Source organism: Schistosoma haematobium, chromosome 2 (assembly GCF_000699445.3).
Source record: "Schistosoma haematobium chromosome 2, whole genome shotgun sequence".
NCBI classification, from domain to species: Eukaryota; Metazoa; Platyhelminthes; class Trematoda; order Strigeidida; family Schistosomatidae; genus Schistosoma; species Schistosoma haematobium.
The window spans coordinates 44,873,246-44,895,354 of record NC_067197.1 but is presented as its reverse complement, the minus strand read 5'-3'; the positions used below and the strand labels follow the sequence as shown (position 1 = coordinate 44,895,354).

Here is a 22,109-nt window from a genome sequence, read left to right as displayed (position 1 = left end):
ATATAATGTAATTCATTGACTAAGTACTTTTTCTTTTTTTTGTCCCTAAGCTACACTTTTTGAGTGAAGCTGTTGATTCTGTTCATTTCGTGGAAGCAAATTAAACGTGGTAAGGGGTTAGTATCCTTAAGAAAACAGTTAGAAGTCAAATGCTTTAACTACTAAATTAGCACTACATAGTTTGGTGAATGTAGTTCTTTTATTATTGAAGATACTTTTTCAGGATATGGCGGTTTCTAATTTAATAGCTATTAGGTGAAATAGGTGATTAGTAAGATCGAACTATCAGTCTGGGAAAGTAATTTAACTCGATTAAATAGTTAACATCGTTGACTGTGTGGCTTAGTTAAGATATTATTCAGTATCTATGAATACTTTACTTCATGCATTTTGTCTTCCCATATCAGTCCACTTACTAGATCTCTTAAACATATAAGAAATTGTCAATCTAATTGGATTATTCTTAGCTCACTCTGACTAACCTTATTCGTTAATTATTACGAAAGACCGATTTTTCAGTTACTATTTTTGATAGAAAAAGTTGAATGTAATGAAAAAAACTTGATAAACTATGAAAACATTTGGGTATAATGTAAAAAGCTGAGAAATCACCATTCAAACACCCTTAAACGCCCTGGTACAGTCGAGAGTGGAGATAGTCTGCTCTCTCTCAAAATGCATGCATACAACCCACTGTCAGGAAAGTCCTTCTTGCAGCATTACTATTGTTTACGAAAATAAGGACGAAAAATAAATACCCGGTGATTTAACCAGGTTGGTGGATACGGAGAGTCCATCTAGGGCAGTTAGAGAACCCTGATTCCAAACCACTGGTGCACATGGGCTTCAGGATCGTGAGGGAACAAATGGCGTATGAACCCCATTGCTGGTCACCGCTCACCATGGGACCGCATCTCCAAAGGTTGCTCCATTGCCATGTGAGGTCAAAGGCTCAGAGAGTGACCTCTTGAGAAAACCGCCTGCTTCGGTTTAGGCGCACGGGCATTATTTAGCCCCGCATGCAGATCAGATGATGAAGTGTGAGCACATAAATCTGGTGCTTCCTTGTTCTAATATTTATGCATTTAAATAATATTAACAACTCAAACAACAAATATTCTATATGTTATCCTGGAATTCTCTAGAACACTTCTCATCGTTAACAGTCCATTAAAATGTAAGCTTTTTCTTAATGTGTATTTTGCGGTTACGCCACCAAGCTCTTATTTAGATCCTTAAGAGAAAACAAATCCATACATATAATTATTCGACTCACTGAAGTTAGTTCAAGCTAGGTAAGATTTCCATGTTGTGTTTTCGTTTCAGCCAATTCAATTAGTTGAAACAGTAGGGCAAATAATCCAACTATCCATTCAAGAAACTGTTTGTTTTACCTCGAGTAGTTGAGAACTGGGACTTAAGCAACTGTTTTCTATTCGTTACATCCCAAGTTAGAATACTAACTCACTGTTATTTGGGCAAATGGTTCGTGTCGTCAAACATGATTACTACTCGGACGTAGTTGCTAGCACTCATCTATTATCTTACTAATAGACTTAAATGCGGGTTCCCTAGTTGTCTTGTTTTCTTCAACTAGAGAACAAAATGTTTCTGTTCCTTTAGTGAAAGTTACACAAAAACAATGGAAAACTCGGTCGAGATAAATGACATGATACGAAGGCTGGACTCTGCTGTATGTTGGCTAGGACGCTAGTTAAAGAGGAACAGATTTCGAAAGGAAGTCGTGCTATTGACTATGGCGGGGCGTACTAACAACTCCATCGTGGAGAATCCTTGAGGGTGATTGCTCGTGGCTAAAAACGGGGTACAAGAAACATCGATTTTAAGTGAATCCTCCAGACTACAGATTTTCAAAACCGCTGGTTGAGTTTTGGTAGTATGGAGTTTTGCCATTAATCATCTGTCGAAAGGTAGGTCGAAACCCGGCTGATCATCAGTCATTATTGTTGCACAGCCAAAAAGGAATTCACTTTCTGCATTATTTCATTCTCCTACTTATTCAGTAGTCCGGCCATAGTCGAGATGGCAGAATATTAGAGATAGTTACACTATTATTAAGACAGTTTATTTATGTAAACACATAAACATTGGTACAGGGAGGCACCAAGTAGATATGCGCTACATAAATCATTCGATTTGTGTGAGGGCAATGAGTAGGACTTCCCTGGCAGAGGCTGTATACGCGTGGCCGTGTGAGAGCATTTCGAAAGGGAGGGCGGACCCACCCCACTCTCGGCCATACCAGGGCATTTGGGGGCTAAACAGTTTAGGGCTGTTAGGTGTATCAGACACCACATCCAAGTATGACCTAATACAGTTCACTCTATTTATTGGTCTCTTCATTGTAAATAAACGAAATCTACTTACACTGGTGTATATTTCAATACTGTCTGTTCCAGTAATTATAGACTTTTGAAATCACATATATTAGATCAGGTCATACTAGATCTGAACCTGTCTTTTTGATATCTTACTTAAACTAGGATATGTCATTTATTACTTTAAATATTTAAGCATCATCTACATCGCAAAAATTATTATTTATTTATTTGAACACAAATATTGATACAAGGAGGCACCAAATAGATATGCGCCACATAAGTCACTTGATTTGTGTGACGACTGGGATACTGCTCGGGTGCCCAAACTGAAACAAGTGGTTTTCTTAGGGGGTCACACCCCGAGCCTTCGACCTAAAGATCTGATCCACAAAGTAGTGAAGCAACGTCCGGAGATACAGTTTTATGGTAACTGGTGACCAACAATAGGTTCATACGCGATTTGTTCCATCTGGATTCTGGAGTCCATGTGTACCATTGGTTTGGAATCAGGGTTTTCCAACTCTCCTAAATGGATACTTTACAAAGTTTACTCTAATGAATAGATCATTGCATAATAAACACTGGACATAATTCATGCGAAAGTTTTCTAAGTTATTGTCAGAAATACTCTATCAATAGCCATTTTATTTTTAGAAAATTTAATTAACAATAGGAATGAATGAGTTAGAATAAAACTTAAAAAGGTGATAAAATAGGAATAATGGAATGTGTAATACATTGAACTGCACATATGTGGTGAAAAAAAATGACTAGAGATTCTTTCAATGATATACAATATCAAGTGTAAACTGGGTCAATTTTCCATGCCCCTAATGAATATCGCAAACGAATCATAAGCAAATCTTTTGCCATTTGAATCCATGAGAAAATTGGGACCAGTTTCGAACCTATTAGTAAGAAAAAAAAACATGAACGGCAAACACTATGTAAACAGTTTATGAATCACATAAATGATTCATTTAAAAACTTAAATGAATATTCTAATTAATTATATGTAACACTGGTCATGAAAATAGAACTTTTGTTTCTCGAGTCGCAAAGGGTCAGTCAGTCAGCTACAACGTAGAACTTCGTACGTACCTGCATTAGTTCGAGTTGTCATACTACATTAGCATACAGATACAATTGTTGATTCAAATCCCATAGTGATAGAGGTAGTAAAAGTATAAGCAGTAATCGGAAACATTAGGCTGTGAAGACGTTATTCAAGGAGTATAATCTAGTGAAATAAATTTGAAAACAGAAAAAAAGGGAAATGAAGAATTCAGAAGAACACAAAGAGTGGGTGCATCTGCGCCATTGCAAACGATTTTGAGCCATGTCATCCAAGGTCTCTAACCATGACAGGGAAGTCCTACTCACTGCCTTCTACCAGGGGCGTTTTTTAAGAAATTGAGAGGACGAAAAGCAAATTTCCGGCGTTCTAAACGGATTGGTGGACACGGAGAGTGCATCCAGGAGAGTTAAAGAACCCTGGTGCACATGGGCTCCAGGATCGTGAGGGAACAAATAGCGTATGAACCTATTGTTCGTCATTGGCTACCATGGGATTGCATCTCCTTACGATGCTCCACTGCCTTGTGGATCAGACCTTCAGGTCGAAGGCTCCGGATGTGGCCCCCTAAGAAAACCACCTGCTTAGGTTTGGGCACCCAGGCAGTATCACAGCCCTCACACAAATCAAATGAGATTTGTGCGGCGCATATGTATCTGGTGCTCCCTTGTACCAGTACTTATGTGTTCAAATAAATAAATAATAGAAATACGTAGAAAAACATATACTTTTCCTTTCGGAATTAACTGAACTGGAGAAAATACAGTAAATGAAACAAAACTGTACATTACAGTACAAATATTACCTGGAATTTCCTGCCAATGCACAGGTATTTCGACAATATTCATATCGAAATGCCGAGCTAAATATAACAAGTCTACATCAAAAGCCCAGCGATCAACATGCAAATTATGAAATAACAAACGAGCAGCAGGTCGACTAAACAATTTAAATCCACATTGTGTATCACGAACTCCACGAACACACACAAGCCAAACAAATAGCTTAAATCCATACATGAGCAGATTTCTTAATGGATGACGTTTAGCGAGTGCCTGTTCTTCTAAATGTGCTCTAGAACCACATATCACCGCCATGCCACCATTCTAATGCAATGAAGCAATAAAATAAAAGTGAACATTGTTGAGGATATAATAATCACTGTTTGGGTTATTCGGTAGGAAATGCATCGATGGTCGATAAGCCAGATCATAATAAGTTATCTACAAATTAATGTTCACACCTAATCATATAATCTATCTATCGTGTTGCGCACCACGAATGGATGCACCTCCACCATTGCAAACTGTTCTGAGCCACGTCACTCAAAGTTTTTAACAATTGGTTAGAATAATCACGCAGACCATAATCAGGTAGTCTACATCTATTAACATGGCTCAGACCAACAGTCAGTGTCTACATAGACCAATGCTGAATCTTAGTTTGCCCCCCCCCCAAAAAAACCTTCTTGCAACTTACTCCTAAATTGGTGATGTTGGTTAGGCTTAAGTAATATGCATTAATCGCCTCAGTTAATGAAGATCTACTTCATTAGTCGATATATTTCAAACAGCTAACTACATGATTTTACAAGTTTTACAAATGTACTTTATTCTAAATCCATTGATCCCGTTAGGATACTGAGATTCATTGATTTACAATCACAGAAATTGAGCTAAATTCATTTTGGAAGCATTGAAATCATGCAAGGGAATTCTATTTTTAAGATTGTTTGCCAAATCCAGATGACTAATTGTGGTTTTTCAGACGGTTGTTGTGAAAAGCAGCTACGTAAAACAGACCGTCAGTATCGTCTTTTCCAAAGGAGAGCGATTCGGAACTCGGCAATCGTATGATCATTACCGAATACATATACGACACACAAGTCACTTTATTTATGTGTGTGGGTTATGATACTGCACGGGTGAATAAACCGAAGCAGGTTACCGTATAACTTGAGGTATTTGCATTTAAGCGCATAACATTGTAATGTTATGTTTCACCTGATACTGCTTAGATAGTCCTTTCATTTTTATTCTATAGTAGTTTTGTCGAAATTCAGTGTTACGCAGAGTTCACCTCTACATATTGTGTCAACTACATTTCTATGTTATGGCATTATTTTCACGATTGTTTGGCTGGAAACTAAATAGTTTTAGGTCGGACGTTGTCACATTCCGTAAATAGAGATAATAACTATGCATTGAGGTACATATAAAGAAAAGAATGCTAAAATCATTATTGTTCAACATTACTCTAGGGTAATAATAATTTTATTATTCCCGACAATAAGATTGTTCACTATCTCATAGTATTTCATCATTGAGAGCTGAATCTTCTTTCTGGCTCAGTGAAATGTAACTGAAACCTTTACCTACTAAGCATGGTAAGTAATCAAAAAATATTGAAAGTAAACAATATTAAACTTGTCTGAATTACCCATCTATTAGCTACAGATGATGCTAAAGCTTCCTCCAGTTTTTCAATATCGGAAAACTGAGTTGCACCATCTGCATCTACGAACAGAAGTATACGACCACGTGCAGAAAGCATTCCCTAGAAAGGAAAAGTCCAATTAAATTAATAACGGTATATACACATAGTAGCTGCTGTAAAATAACTGAAGCTTTAGCTCCTCAAGACTAAACAAGGCGTTGACCAGTATTGATATTGGCTTTGTTGTACCAACAAAATAACTTATCATAGTATTTTAGTATCTTTTTGTCTCATCCCCATTTCATTTTGTTGCAGTGTGACAATTAGAAGCAAAAAACTCTGTATGGGGTTAAGTACATGTTTATAATTACATTCAGTGTCGGTTGCGTATGATGAAATCCCGACCGAAGCTGCTACCTTGACGCAGTGGTCGGGCTTGCCTATAGTGATGACCCAACCGAGCTATATTGGCTGGAACATATGTTCCTGTAGGTTCTACCATGCCAGGCAGGTCGATTGGAGAACGGTAAGACTAAAAGCAGCAACTCAAGGTCTGAGGGCGAAGTCGTACTGCTGACTGTAGAGGGGTGTGACAGCAGTAAGGTGTTTCCCTCGGACAACCAGCATCTACAGCGATGCTGCCTTCCCACAAGGAGGGGTGGGGTTAGAAAAGGTCGACCCTAAAAATGTCACACCTCACCTTACCTCACGGATTTCCGTCTCCGGCGGTAAGGCCCTCTGAAGAACGGAGCTAACACGTTAAAAACCTTCCACGAAAAGGCCGTGAGCGACCGGCCTCAAGCAGTTGTCCCTTGGGCACTGCGGTCACGCTTCCAGGTCGTTAAGATCAACACTAATCCAATTTCCTTTTCAGGTTCCTCAAGAAATACCCTTCCACGGTGTGGGCAGCCGGGAAGTGATATCAGCCCTCATACCCGTAACAGCACACAAGACCAAGTTGGTCACATTCAAATCCATCCTACACCTCCTAATACCTCTCTTATCTCCATGACTAACCCTTCTCACATTTCTTTATCATCCCGCACTGCTAGGGCAAACGATTCGAGTACGCGGAACGTTATTCCTGGTCTCCTGAAACCACGCTCTGAACTACACGTAGGAGCTTTTAACGTCCGAACACTGTGCCAAATAGGACAACAGGCTTCCTTAGCTAGGACTTTAGAATCCCACGCCATCGATGTGTGCTGAGCCTCTGAAACGCACATACAGGATCCAATTAGCGTCATTCATTTGACCTCACCATGCCAAAATAAAGAACCGACTCGATTCACACTTCGTGTATCTGGAAGCCCAGATTCTGCTTCCCGCGGCCTCACCGGCGTAGGTATAGCATTGATTCCTAGGGCAGAACTAGCTCTCTTAGAGTGGATCCCAGTAGACAGTCGTTTGTGCGCTGTCCGACTGAACGGAACAGTAAGGATCCGAAAAGATAGGGACACACGTCGTTGCCTCTTCGTCGTCTCTGCCTATTCTCCCACTGACTGCAGCGCAGATGATGTAAAAGATGAGTTTTACAGAGAGCTCTCAGACCTCCTCCTTAAAGCTAGGCGTTCGGATGTAGTAATAATGGCCGGTGACTTTAATGCTCAAGTAGGTAAACTAAGCGATAGGGAAAGACACCTGGGTGGATCTTATAGCATCGTGGCTCAAAGAACAAATAATGGCGACCGTCTGTTGCAGCTATGCTCAGATAACCGCCTCTTTCTTGCAAATACTAACTTTAGGCATAAGGAAAAACATTTTTTAACATGGAGACCCCCTAATTCGTCCCAACGTTGGACCCAAATAGATCACATCGCTATCAGCCACCGATGGAGGGGCTCGATGGAAGACTGTCGCTCATTCTGGAGCACATGCTTAGACTCAGATCATGCTCTAGTACGAGCGCGTATCTGTCTGTGTCTTACTGGACGTACGAAGGAAAGACGCTGCAAGAAAACCTCTTAGGGTCCTACTAAATGATAGTCAAGCTAAGAGTATATTTCAGGAACAACTAGGAAAACAGTTGGGAAGCCATGTGTGTGATGCCTACCCCGATGCAGCATGGAATGATATCCGAAAAGCTGTGGAAACAGCAGTGATATCTGCCAGTAAGGTAAACCGTAAGGTTAGGGAGCAACACTGGATCTCAGCAGCATCTATCTCACTGATAGATGCTCGGAAACTCATCCCATCTGGCACTGAACATAATGAAGAGCGGAGTCAGCTTAAGCGCAAGCTGACAAGAAGTCTACGCAATGATCGTGAACAGTGGTGGGTAGCGAAAGCAAGAGAGATGGAAAAGGCAGCGGCAATAGGTAATAGCAGACAATTGTTCAGACTTGTTAAAGAAACCGGTATTAGGAACCCGACTGTTAGCGAAACAATCTCAGAGAAAGATGGATATATTATACATTCTCAATCCAGGAGATTGGGTCGATGGGCAGAACACTTCAGGGATCAGTTCAACTGGCCTTCAGCCACACTTCGGTTTCCCACGATCTCCAGTCAACCTGAATGGCAAGTTGATGTAAGTCCTCCGACTCTTTACGAAGTTGAAAAAGCCATAGGAAATATGAAGCGAGGGAGAGCAGCAGGCCCTGACAGGTTTACTCCTGAGATTTTTAAGGATGGTAGTCCAGTATTAGCAGTGAGATTAACTGAGGTCTTAGGTAGAATTTGGGAACTGGACGTAATTTCATCTGACTGGTCTCAATCACTGATTGTGCCAGTCTATAAGAAAGGACAAAAGTCCTTTTGTGACAATCAATGAGGAATCAGTTTGACTAATATAGTGTCTAAAATATTAGCTTCAATAATACTTCGACGCCTAACCAAAGCTCGTGAAGAGCAGACTAGAGAAAATCAGGCTGGTTTTCGACCTGGACGTGGTTGTATAGATCAGATATTCACACTACGTCAGGTTCTAGAACACAGACATACGTTCAGACGCCCCACAATGGTAGTATTTCTCGACCTTAAGGCGGCATTTGACTCTGTTGATCGTGGGTTTCTATGGCAGTGTTTGTCACTGAAAGGAGTACCAAAGAAATACATTAACCTTACAAAGGCTCTCTACTCGAACACAACAGGTCGAGTGAGAGTTTATGGTGAACTGTCATCAGAATTGATTACCTCAAGTGGTATTTGTCAGGGCTGTCCACTCTCTCCATTCTTGTTCAACTTTGTCATTGATATACTTTTAGAGATAACACTTTCCTCGTCTAGATTTCCAGGGGGTCGAACTTCTACCGGGAGGTTCACTTGTTGACTTAGAATATGCTGATGATATAGTTTTATTTGGCGAAGACGCTGACAAAATGCGGAGTCTTCTGACCACTCTAAGCAACATTGCAGGCATGTTCGGGATGCGATTCTCCCCCTCGAAATGCAAAATGTTGCTTCAGGATTTGGTTGCATCGACACCCGAACTAATGATAGGGAGTGAAGTAGTTGTGTGTCGACCGCTTCACTTATCTTGGAAGTCTCATCAGTCCTTGCGTTCTGGCGTGTGACAAAATCTTAGCACGGATACAGAAGGCTCGACTAGCTTTTGCCAACATGTGTCATTTATGGCGTAGGCGAGATATTCATCTATCAAACCAAAGGACGTGTTTACTGCGCATCAGTTCGTTTCGTTCTACTTTATGGCAGTGAAACACGGCCGGTAAGAGTAGAGGATATTCGTAGGTTATTAGTATTTGATCATAGGTGTCTTCGAATCACTGCTCGTATATCGTGGGACCACCGAGTAAGTAATGCAGTTGTTAGGAAACGGGTACTAGGTAAGGATGGCAACTCAATTGATGAAGTAGTGAAACTTCATCAGTTGAGATGGCTTGGACACGTGCTACGTATGCCCAACGACCGACTGCCTCGACGTGCGATGTTCAGTGGTATAGGAGTAGGTTGGAAGAAAGCTAGGGGCGGCCAGACCAAAACATGGCACAAGTCCATGAAGTCACTGACAAGTGGACTGAGTCATGTCTGTAAGTGTTGACTACCTGGTTGGGGACCGCGAGATGATAGCGACCGATGGTTAGAGACCCTGAATGACATGGGTCAAAATCGTTTGCAATGGCGCAGGTGCATCCACTCTTTGTGTTCTCCCAAATTTTGATCTCCTTATTCCTCATTGTCTCTTTTTTACTCTTCCCAAATTTATTTCACTGTATTATACTCTCTGAATAACATCTCCAAACGCTAATTTTCCCGATTACTGCTTATACTCTAATTACCTCTACCACTACGGGATTTGAATCGACCACTGCATCTCTGTGCTAATGTGGTATGGCAACTCGAACTGATGTACGTACGTACGAAGTTCTAAGTTGTTACTGACTGACTGACTGAAAATACTAGCAAAATGCCATTACCGGAGGTGAAGCTTATGTCAAACATACAATTTGAGTTTTACGTGCAATATGTAATTGATTACTGATTCAATCCGGATGTCTAAACCAATATCGATGGAGCGGTTTCAAACCTGCTGCATACTCAATGAAAGTTGAGGACGTTAACCAATTTAAGGAAGTAGGAACAAAGATTGAAGCAAAAAATCTCAGTTGCATTCAAAAATTACTACTCACTATTCTGACTGCAGCACCTTTTCCACGATTCCGATCTAAAGATATTACACGAAGTGTATCTGAGCCCTCGAGTTTGCAATATTTGTGAGCAATCTACAAGTTAGTTGTATATTGACATTGTTTTACTTCTAATGTATGATCTTTACTACCATCATTCACGATAATTATTTCAAATGTGAACTTTTTATTTGAATCCTTTTACTAAAATAAACTAAAAATTCAAAAATTACTTTTCGTTTATGAAGGTAATCTAATGTTTCAGTCAACATTGCGGGAACTGAAATATGTACAATGGTTTTAATTATACCTACGGCGTTCAACTTCGTTGTAAGCTGGAACTATTACCGATAATTCTTTTTCTGGTCTTTCAGTAAGCCCAAATTTTAACTTAATATATTCAGATTTATCCGGATCATAAAAACATTCTTCTGTACTGCTTCTGGATAGGTTCGGATATGGATCTGTGGTAAGGTACATTACAATCAGGAGCTGAAATATAAAGTTGAACTGGGAATATATCAACTTACTATGAATGTTACTATGACTAAGGTTGTTATGATGGATATCAGAGATAAAAGCCATAGTTCTAATGACATTCTTTTGAAAAGTTAGGGAATCAATAGCTTTTGTATCTAGCTTGTAGATATGTTACAGATACGAAGTTCACTCAGATAGTGTAGGAACCTGGAAGAACAAAAATGAGTTGATAACAAGATAAACATGCATAATTTTGACTTTTTGTCAAGCAACAATAATAAACAAGTCTCTCTGAGCTTGTTCGAAAAGCCTGTAGGTCTTAAATACAGAAGTACAAGTTAATGATTAGTGTCTAATGAATCTAACAGAAAAAGACTAGATCAAAAGAATATCGAGAAGGAACTAGTTAAATTGTATTTACTTTGAATCATGACACAAATAGCGCACTTAGTTGAGTATTTGAAGCTGATAGTCAGTAGTACCATTCCAAGTTAATCTAGGGATTTGTGCATTAACGTGTTGCCACTGGATGTCAGCAAACCTTCGGAGACAACTATGATCAAACACAGAGTCGTCTAACATCCTCAACTCGGAGAAGCCACGCTTTACGAGCATAGAGCAAAACTGCTGTCACTGGCGCGTTGTAGATCCAACCTTTTACAACCTGGCTAACATCACGAAGACGCCAAAGGTGGCCCAGATTAGCATAAGCCGCTCTGGCTTTCACTATACCTGCATTGATTTCATCACTCACGCCACCACCAGCACTTATGCAGCTACCTAGATACACGAAATGGTAGTCAGTGGTCCCAATCCAATTTACTCTAGGGATCAATTTCAAAACTTATGAAGTTTTACAGCGACGTTTGCACATGATTTCGACTATAAATTTTCCTATTCGACAGTAAAATCACATTCTTAACACTACTTTATAAGTAACATTTCGAAGCGATCTAGAAAAAAGAATAAAGTTATGTCAGCCAGCCAGTTACAACGTAAGTCCAGGCAAATATATGCATCGGTCCAAGTTACCACACCTCATTAACACAAGATGAACACCAAATTCAGCAGTTACTTCAATGGTAGTAATATATAAAAGAAATATTGTGTATAAGCATATGACACAGGATGAAATAGTTAGTTCGTAGAGAGAAAGGTATAAATTAATTTTAATCTCAGGGTTTAAGGGAAGACAAAATGTATACACCTACGCCATTATGATCGATTCTGAGCCTCGTCATCCAGTCTCCAACCATTGATTACTATAGTCACGCGGACCCCAACCAAGTAGTCTTTATCTACCAACATGGCTCAGCCCAAACGTTAGTGACTTCAAAGACTGATGCCACGTTTTGGTTTGGCCGCCCCTAACTTTCTTCCAGCCATCTCCAACACTATTCAGCATTGCGGGTCGTGGTATCCCAGCAGATGGGGGCTATATTTCAGAGATATCTGTAACCGAATACTAGTAGCTTACGAGCATCTTCTACTCTTAATGGCCACGTTTCGCAGCCGTAAAGTAGAACAGAACGAACCACCACACACTTAAGACGTCGGCAACGCTTCAGGGGTATTAATCACTGATGAAGGTTGCGAGCACTTGAAGGTCAAACTGTCTCAAGATGATTGGTGCGTCACATCGACAATTCGTGAAAATCTTCAGAAGCGGTCAAATCAATTGAGTTCAGCCACACCATGTCTGATAACGTATATTCTTCAAGTAACGAAGACTATGCCATCGTGTTGATGCGTGATATAGGACAAATCTTCAATGATATTATGTTATTTCGGAGATTTAAAAGTTGGGAAAATTTTGAGACCTTGTAGTGACTCATATTTATCACGAGAACACTACTGTTTTAATAAAAACAATTATTATCATAACTAACTGTACCAGTGTTTGTTTTAATGTGCTTTTGTTTGACTGTACTAATGACAGCTATTTTGTGCTTCCATTCATATACACACGCCTTTGATTGTGACTTCGCGCGAATTCGGTTACGTTCTGTAACCAAGCTTGTATTCTGGCACGATCTCGGTATCCTTTCGATACCACGAGATCGCCAGCGAATATATCTCGATTTGGTCCATTAATCGCCTTCTGATATTTGGCTTATCGGGGATCTTATGGATTTATTTGGTTACGTTCAACCTTCGCCTTCTGATTTACTTGGCACGTGTATTTTGGTAGCGGTGTTCATAGTCAATCCCGACTCGACACCACGCTACAACCTGTTTGAAAGAAGTATTTCTTCATGAGATATGTCTCTACAAGTGGACGTAAACCCAGTTCGTCAGATGCTTGCATTCGGGATTGGCAAAAGCCAAACGAGCTTTTCGAATCCGTGCTGAAATTTCGTCAGACACCAACCCATTAGGGCTGATCAGACTTCCAAAATAAGTGAAGTTGTCAACACGATCGACTACTTCACTCCACATCTCTAGTTCAAGTGCTGACTCAGACTTGTCCTGATCAGGACAACAAATTCCATTTTGAGACGGAGAAACGCTTCTCAAACATTCTGACATTGTTGCTCAGTGCTATCAAAGGACTATGCATTTTGTCAGCGGTTTCACTTAACAGGACTATGTCATCTTCGTATTCTAAGTCGATAAGTGGACCTCCTGGTAGGAGGTCAGTGCCCAGACTTTCAGTTGACGAGAACATTATTTCAATCAGTATGTAGTAACTCACATTTATCATGAGAACACGACTGGTTTAATAAAAACAATTATTATTATAACCAACTGTACCAGTGTTTGTTTTAATGTGCTTTTGTTTAACTGTGCTAATTATAGCCATTTTGTGCTTCCATTACCTTCCATCATTGTTCCGCGGTTTTTGGTACTGTTCGCACGTACTCCTGTCTTCTGCTTCCACTTGTACCACTTCTTGGCACGATCTCGGTATTCGTTCAATACCACGAGATCGCCAACGAAATAAATCTGGTTACACTCGATCCTCGCCTTCTGATTTATCTGGCACGTGTTTCTGGGTAGCGGTGTTCACAGTTAATCTCAACTCGACGCCACGCTACAATTGGTGATCCCAAAGTTTGGAACACGCCTCAACCCCGGGTCAAATCTTCCAAAGAAGCCAATTTGGTGAGTCTATTATTTATCTATCCACGTCTGTCGTATATTTTCATATTAATTTTTAATATATAATATACACGACATGACGGATAGCGAGAAGAATACTATTAATGTTATAGACTCAGACGTGCAGGCCATTCATTTTCGACCTGTATCATTTATCCCCCACGACCCTGAGGTCTGGTTTGCTGCTTTAGAGTCTCAGTTCGAGACTCGTCGCATCACGAGCCAAAGGCAAAAATACGCCTACGCTCTCGAATCATTACCCGGGGACCATTTAGTAGCTGTTCGTGAGGTCGTCCTCAATTCTAACGTGCCTAATGTTTATGACCGCCTCAAGGAGGCAATTCTCCGACATTTCCTCCCATCGAGGGAGGAACGATTGAGGACCCTGTTAGCACGTCACCCCTTGGGTGATGCTAAACCAAGCCATCACCTCACGCGCCTGCAATCTCTTGCAGGACCAACAGCATCTGACTCGGAGATAGTTAAGGAATTATGGCTCGAGTCACTACCAGCTCATATCCAACCTACTGTGACGGCACTGCTCGAGGACTCACCGCTTAACCAGGTAGCCCTCATAGCAGACAAAATTTTGGCGAGGACTAGTAATAGAGACACCTATGTAGTCGCTTCGACGGCACGTCCTAAAGTAGACATGGACGCCGGTCATTCCTCAGCTCATGGTGACAGGGCCGGGTGTATTCACACACGTCTTAGTTTTCGAGACCGTTGTAACGTACCCCAACCCTACGTCCCCCGAGCTCGCTCAAGTTCTCGCAAACCCGTCACCACTCGCCCAAAAAGGGCATCTTCCAGACCACGCCGAAAGGCGGCTACGGAAGCGAGTGACAGTTGGTGCTGGTTCCATAGGTCCTTCGGGTCCGGCGCCCGCCGTTGTCGAGCACCATGCTCATACAAGGTGGGAAACGCCAGCGCCGGCGAGTAAAAGCGGCCGTACTCGCCGGCCCTTCACCCCAGGTTGGTCGCCTATTCTATGTGCACGATTACCGCACGAACGCTAGGTTCCTAGTAGACACTGGGGCCCAAGTTTCTGTCGTACCACGAGGTAGCAGCAAGTCACAAGCCACAGTGCTTCGACTACGCGCTGCGAATGGCTCAGTCATTCCTACCTACGGTACACGACAACTCGCGGTCAACCTGGGCAACCGACGACGGTATCTGTGGACGTTCATCATTGCTGATGTTCCCACAGCCATACTAGGTATCGATTTTCTACAGCACTATGAATTGCTTGTCGATTCACGTAGGCTGCAGCTAATCGATACTTCGTCGAACAGCAAATTCATGGGCTGTGAAGCCCACATGAACGCGTACCGAATCCTGGGCACTTTTTATTCGCGTGACGATAAATTCCACGCTTTATTCGAGAAATTCCCCGTAATCACTAAACCACTCGAGGAGCTTCCATCGGTGACCAATCGTGTGGTACACCACATAGTCACCCGCGGACCGCCAGTCACGGCACGACCTCGCCGACTGGCACCGGACAAATTAGCTTTTGCTAAGCGTGAGTTTGACAATTTACTAGCTACTGGTATTATTCGTCCTTCTCACAGTCCATGGGCCTCTCCTCTACACATGGTGCGCAAAAAAGATGGGGTTAGTTGGAGACCATGCGGCGACTACCGAGCTCTAAACGTAGTTACGCGCTTTGATAGCTACCCCATTCCCCACATACACGACATCACGGCATCGCTCAAGGGCACGACTATCTTTTCTAAGATCGATCTGGTACGAGCATATCATCAGATCCCAGTCGCTCTTGAAGATATCGAAAATACCGCTATCACGACTCCTTTCGGTTTGTTTGAGTTCCTACGAATGCCATTTGGATTACGGAATGCTGCTCAAACTTTTCAAAGGTTTATCGATAGCATTGTACGAGACCTCGATTTTGTTCACGTCTATATTGATGACCTGCTAATCGCATCATCAAACGTAGATGAACATTATCAACATCTTACGCTACTATTCCAACGCCTTCCGGATAATGGAATAGTAGTTAACCCAGACAAATGCGAGTTAGGTAAACGAGAAATAATATTTCTGGGTCATGTTATCAAGCAAGAGGGTATTCTTCCTTGTGAGGACAAAGTGCAAGCAATAAAGGAGTACAACGAGCCGTCCTCACTCAAGGAACTGAAAGCTTTTCTCGGTTTGGTTAACTTCTACCGTCGTTTTATCCCACACGCGGCAGAACGGTTACGACCACTAACCGACTTATTACGCGGCAACCCACGCAGATTGGAAATCAACGATTCTGCACGTACTGCATTCACTGAAATCAAAACGGCTCTTGCGCAAGCCACTCTTCTCGCCCATCCCGATCCATCAGCCACGCTTAGTATAGCGGTTGATGCATCCGATGTTGCTATAGGAGCAGTTATGCAACAAAACATCTCCGGTAGTTGGCAACCTCTCGAGTTTTTCTCACGACGCCTTACTACCACGGAGACGAGATATAGCGCTTTTGGTCGCGAGCTGCTAGCAGCCTACTGCGCCATCAAACATTTTCGGCGCGCAGTAGAAGGACGTCAATTCATTTTATTTACCGACCATAAGCCCTTAACGTATGCTTTGCATACCAAGTCTGACCGCTACTCACCACGAGAGTGCAGACATTTGGACTATATCTCCCAGTTCACGACAGACCTTCGTCACATCCAAGGCAAGTCGAACTGTGTTGCCGATGCTCTATCACGAATCCAAATGAATGCAGTTACCCTGCCGGTGCTCGATCTTCCCGCTATGGCCGCTGCCCAAGCAAACGATCCCAGTTGTACAAAAGCACCACACTCTACGTCCCTTCAGTATCAGGAAGTACCTCTAGCCACGACTTCTGGCACCATTCTATGTGATACTTCTACCGGTCTTCCCCGACCCATCGTACCCTCTGCTTATCGCCGTCTCGTATTCGATGCCCTGCATGGATTATCTCACCCAGGTATCGCAGCTACATTACGCCTCATCGCTGCACGATACGTCTGGCCGTCCATGAATAAAGATGTTCGTATGTGGGCAAAGCAATGCTTACAATGTCAACGATCAAAAGTGCACAGGCACGTAGCCGCCCCCCTCGGTACATTCGCTACGCCTGATGCTCGCTTCGATCACGTTCACTTAGACATTGTAGGACCACTGCCACCATCGCACGGGTATGATCACATACTCACGTGCATCGACCGCTTCACCAGATGGCTCGAAGCTATACCCATCACATCTATCACGGCGGAGACAGTTTCTCACCGCTTCGTAGAACGATGGATAGCTTTATACGGTTGTCCCTCGACTGTCACGACTGACCGAGGACAACAATTCGAGTCCGCACTATTCTCCTCACTTACTCGGCTGCTTGGTACGGAACGCATACGCACTACCGCCTACCATCCAGCTTCAAATGGTTTAGTTGAAAGGTTTCACCGTCAACTTAAAAGTGCTCTTCGGGCACACGAAAACGACGACTGGTACGAAACCTTACCGCTCGTTCTTCTAGGTATTCGAACGAGCTTGAAGGCAGATATCCAATGTTCCGCCGCTGAACTTGTATACGGCACGACATTGCGTCTGCCCGGGGAATTCTTCACACCACGGAGCAGACCTAATTTCGCTAAGTCAGACTACGTCCATCGACTGTCTGCATTTATGCGAACGCTGCCTCCGGTGTCAACTCGAATACAACATCGACAGGTCGCTCTCCCTCGAGAGTTATCCACCTGTTCACATGTTTTCATACGAGTAGATTCGGTACGCAAACCTTTGCAACAACCTTACGAAGGCCCTTTTCGCGTGATCGCTCGTCACGAAAAGACCTTCAAGGTTGATCGACACGGCCGCGTCGAGATCGTCAGCATTGATCGTCTCAAACCAGCACACGTCGATGACAGTGCCCTATCTGATAACCTGAGATTCAATGCTAGACCAAGCAAACCTGCTAGCGGGATCCTCAAACCATCTTCAGGTCCCACGCTAGATGCACCTGAGACCTCACTCTCACGTCCCAGTCAACAGCACGAGTCATCTGCACAGTCTACGGACGAGACGACAGTCTCACGTCCAGATCAGCAGACCACGCCGCCCTTGACTTCGGATGAGATTGCAGGCTCACGCGACGCGAACGAGACTGCCGTCTCACGTTCCGGTCGCCGAGTACGTTTACCCGTACGCTTCCTCGACTAGTCGCACAGTCGACAACCGATACGGTGTAGGAATATTCCTATGCTACTTGCATGCTACACTCTTCTCTTTTTTGATTTTCTTTTGTTTCCTGAGCCCACGCCCTCGACCATCTCCGTTTGGTTCCGTCGACTTCAGTCAACTTTGGCGAAAGCTGGATTGGCCACCCACGCTCTTGTCAACGCACTCAGTCGATATATTGGTTTCGAATGCTTGGCATACGCTTGGTCTCGAACTTCGTCGTTATGGTCGCTTCTGGTTCATCGGCTCAACGTGGTTTCGTCCTACGTCTGCAGCGTTTCTGGTGCGCACCCCTACGAACGCCATCTTCAGATTCTGGATACAAACCACTCTGGTGTAGCATGCCAACTCAAACAATAAATACAACACATCGCTCCTGGTACCGTTCTCCGAAAACGACCTACGTTGGCAACTCGATGATCAACGATCGCTTTCCTGTTCGCCAATTCTTCCGTCCTACAATCGCTCGTCAGCCGATCAGTCCCACGATTCAAACCGCTATTTATCGAAAGTGTTAACCCTTTCTAGCGGGGGGCTCCTGTAGTGACTCACATTTATCATGAGAACACGACTGGTTTAATAAAAACAATTATTATTATAACCAACTGTATCAGTGTTTGTTTTAATGTGCTTTTGTTTAACTGTGCTAATTATAGCCATTTTGTGCTTCCATTACCTTCCATCATTGTTCCGCGGTTTTTGGTACTGTTCGCACGTACTCCTGTCTTCTGCTTCCACTTGTACCACTTCTTGGCACGATCTCGGTATTCGTTCAATACCACGAGATCGCCAACGAAATAAATCTGGTTACACTCGATCCTCGCCTTCTGATTTATCTGGCACGTGTTTCTGGGTAGCGGTGTTCACAGTTAATCTCAACTGGACGCCACGCTACAAGTATGTCTGTGATGAAGTTGAACAAAAATGGAAATGGTGGACAGCCTTGACGAACACCATTTGGGGTTGCAAAATCAAATGACAGTGTAGAGGCTAGTTTTCTTTATATATGGACTCACTCGAGATTATTCAGAAGTGTGAACACCACTTGTAGAGATATTTTACTGTTAAAGATTAATAAAATCCGCAAGCGCACAGCAAACAAGCACACAGTCAAACCAGGAGTGTGTGAGTGTGAGTGTTGAAAACCATATATATTTTTGAGTGTTAATCAAGTGTGGATAATTTATTGATTATGTATGTGTTACAACAAATGGGAGAACAGATTAAGGATTGATATGCAGACACGGGCTCAATCATACACACACAGAAATAAACATAGTGTCTAAATTACAGTGAGTAGACAAATAATACAATAGTTGAATGGGCTTACTACAACAGTTCGCCATAACCTCTTACTCGACAGGTAACGTTCGAGTGAACAGCCTTTACAAGGCGTATGTGCTTCTGAGGAACACCTTTCAAAGACAGATAGTGCCACAGAACCGCTCAGTCTATAAAGTTAAGCGCCGTTGTTAAGCGAAGAAAAAATATCATTGTCGGACGCCCATAAACATGTCTGTGTTTTAAAACTTGACGAACAGTGAATATGTGGTCGATGCAGTCACAACCAGGTCTGAAGCCATCCTAGTTTTCTCGTCTTTGCAGTTCACGAGTTTTTGTTAAGCGCTCGATAGTTATTGAACTAATCTCTCTATGAATTGAAATTACACTCAGTCACGAAGCATCAGAAAATCTTATTTTTATACTCATTGGGATATTACAAGTATATTACTTTTATTAATAACAATCTACCCAATGCCCGACTTATTTGAAACCACCAGGTCAAATATTGATAATGATACCTGTAATCCCTCTATGGTTATCACAGGATGATTTGGATTCCTTGTTATATATTGAGACAATCAATGATTGCGATCAATCACATGGAATTACATCCAGTTTACAGATTTCAGCCAAAATATTAGTCGACGTAATCGCTGAAACTAGATCACTATCCTTAAAGACTTCTGGAGTAAATCCATCTTGACCAACTGCTCTTCCTCGTTTTAGATTAAATATGTGTAGCGACTCACTTTTATCATGAGGACACGACTGGTTTAACGAAAACAATCATTATTATAAGCACCCGTACCAGTGGTTGTTTTAACGTGCTTTTGTTTAACCGTGCTAATTACAGCCATTTTGTGCTTCCATTATCTTCCGTCATTGTTCTGCGGTTTTTAGCTTCGTTCGCACGTACTCCACTTTCCTGTTTTCGCTCGTACCATTTCTTGGCACGATCTTGGTATTCGTTCAATACCACGAGATCGCCAACGAAATAAATCTGGTTACGTTCAACCTTCGCCTTCTGATTTCTTTGGCACGTGTTTCTTGGTAGCGGTGTTCATAGACAATTTCGACTCGACGCCACGCTACATATGGCTTTCCGAACTCTATCTAGGGTCGGGGAGATCTACTTAGATGATCCATTCAGGCTATCTGGGAATGGTGGGTAGTTGTAGAGTAGCTGAAGACCTGTTGAACAGCTTCTTAAATTGTTTTGCACATCGTTCTAAACGTCTGGAATGAGAGCAGAGAAGTGTGTCATCTTTTTCCGAGATCATCTCACTTAAACTTGACTTATTAATTCCAGTTTTTTCATCAATCTGTAGAGCTTCCTCGTGTTATCTACAGCCGCTTCTTTTCCCATCTCTTTTGCTTTCGTTTCCCATCACTGCCCACGGAGCCTGACGGGATGAGTTTACGTGAATCCATTAATGCGATAGACTTAGAAGAAGTCGACTGTTTTTTCGTAACCGTTCGATGTAAATCACTAACAGATGTCGCTGCTGTTTTCCAAGCAACATCTGGGTCAGCCTCGTTTTCAGAACTACCTAAGTGTGACCTCAGTTGTTCCTGGAACCTACTTATAGTTTTCTCATTCTAATGTGTCTTTTTATTGTGACCTTTCTGTGTCCCTTGAGGCGCAAGCAGATGCGTTCTGGTATTAGAGCAGGTATTCCAGAATGAGTGACATTCTCCTATCAACACTTTACAATGATGACTGGTGGCAACAACAATGATAATTTATTCTCAGTTAACAGTTTGTGACATGAGGTATATTAGTTTAGAGACAAGATCAAGTTGTTACAAAGGATAAAGTCTGGTCTCTTTGAGTCAGTCGTTGTGTTTGGTGCAGGAAGTCGCCATGTGACACGATGTCTCTCCTCATGCTTAAAATTAGTGCTTACTAAAAATAAACGATTGTCTGAGCACAGTTGCAACAGATTATCAACATTATCTGTTCGCTGAGCTGAAATACTAGAATACCCACCTAAATGTTATCCTGTTTGGTTCGAGCTACCTACCTGGGCATCAGAGTCACCTGCTACGAGTACTGTGCCTGAGCGTTTAGCATCCTGAAGAAGTTCAGAAAGCTTCCTGTAAAATCCATTTTTCACTTCATTCGGGCTGCAGTCGGTGGGAGAGTAGGCAGAAATGATGAAAAGTCAACGACGTGTGTTCAGATCCTTACGAGTTCTTATGGAGCCGTTTAGCCGAACAGTAAATAGGTGACTGTTGACAAGAATCAATTCCAACAGTGCTTGCTCTGTCCTCATAATTAGCGCTATGCTTACACCCGCCAGTCCATGAGAGCTCGCCGTCGGGTTGCCAGACAAACGGAGCGTGTCTCCTCTGCCTCCCGTTTTGGCTGAGTGAGATCAAGGTAATGGCCAAACTAGGATCATGTGTATTTTGGCAACACAGCATACATCTATGGTACGAGATTCTAGAGTCTTAGTCAAAGATGCCTGTTGGCCCATATGACACAGGGTGCGTAAGTTGAAAGCTCCAATGTGTAGTTTGCAACGAGGTTTCAGCACAACTGGGACAGTGTTTTTCGCACTAGAATCGTTGGCTATGGTGAAACTTGAG

At 42.5% G+C, this 22,109-nt stretch overlaps 2 protein-coding genes across 4 annotated transcripts; one reads left to right on the top strand and one right to left on the bottom strand.

The window, feature by feature from the left end:
• Window positions 1–2,967: 2,967 nt before the first annotated feature.
• ALG5_1 (dolichyl-phosphate beta-glucosyltransferase) lies at window positions 2,968–12,540 on the bottom strand. 3 transcript variants are annotated; one of them, XM_051215333.1, is made up of 8 exons: window positions 10,970–12,540; window positions 10,754–10,931; window positions 10,673–10,719; window positions 10,569–10,637; window positions 10,443–10,535; window positions 5,857–5,973; window positions 4,223–4,523; window positions 2,968–3,250 (listed from the first exon to the last, which is right to left on the bottom strand). In XM_051215333.1, exons 1-8 carry the CDS (start codon window positions 11,036–11,038, stop codon window positions 3,141–3,143), a joined length of 984 nt encoding a protein of 327 aa, XP_051068546.1. In that variant the 5' UTR covers window positions 11,039–12,540; the 3' UTR covers window positions 2,968–3,140. The 3 variants fall into 3 exon arrangements, with proteins under 3 accessions (XP_051068546.1, XP_051068547.1, XP_035588636.1); XM_051215334.1 differs by having other exon boundaries at window positions 10,673–10,931; window positions 10,970–11,126; window positions 12,131–12,540; XM_035730913.2 differs by having other exon boundaries at window positions 10,443–10,637; window positions 10,673–10,931; window positions 10,970–11,126; window positions 12,397–12,533.
• A 1,220-nt stretch (window positions 12,541–13,760) lies between these two features.
• MS3_00007070 (uncharacterized protein) lies at window positions 13,761–19,050 on the top strand. Its single transcript, XM_051215332.1, has one exon. It carries the CDS (start codon window positions 14,925–14,927, stop codon window positions 18,213–18,215), a length of 3,291 nt encoding a protein of 1,096 aa, XP_051068545.1. The 5' UTR covers window positions 13,761–14,924; the 3' UTR covers window positions 18,216–19,050.
• The last annotated feature ends 3,059 nt before the right edge of the window (window positions 19,051–22,109 follow it).

Excerpts from the sequence above, each read along its gene's own strand:
- ALG5_1 (XM_051215333.1), bottom strand. The coding sequence starts at position 11,038 with ATGTCATTAGAACTATGGCTTTTATCTCTGATATCCATCATAACAACC. Across the intron at positions 10,932-10,969 it reads TAGTCATAGTAACATTCATA|CTCCTGATTGTAATGTACCT; the intron begins GTAAGTTGATAT and ends TTTATATTTCAG. Across the intron at positions 10,638-10,672 it reads ATTACCTTCATAAACGAAAA|GATTCAAATAAAAAGTTCAC; the intron begins GTAATTTTTGAA and ends TTTTAGTAAAAG.
- MS3_00007070 (XM_051215332.1), top strand. The coding sequence starts at position 14,925 with ATGCTCATACAAGGTGGGAAACGCCAGCGCCGGCGAGTAAAAGCGGCC.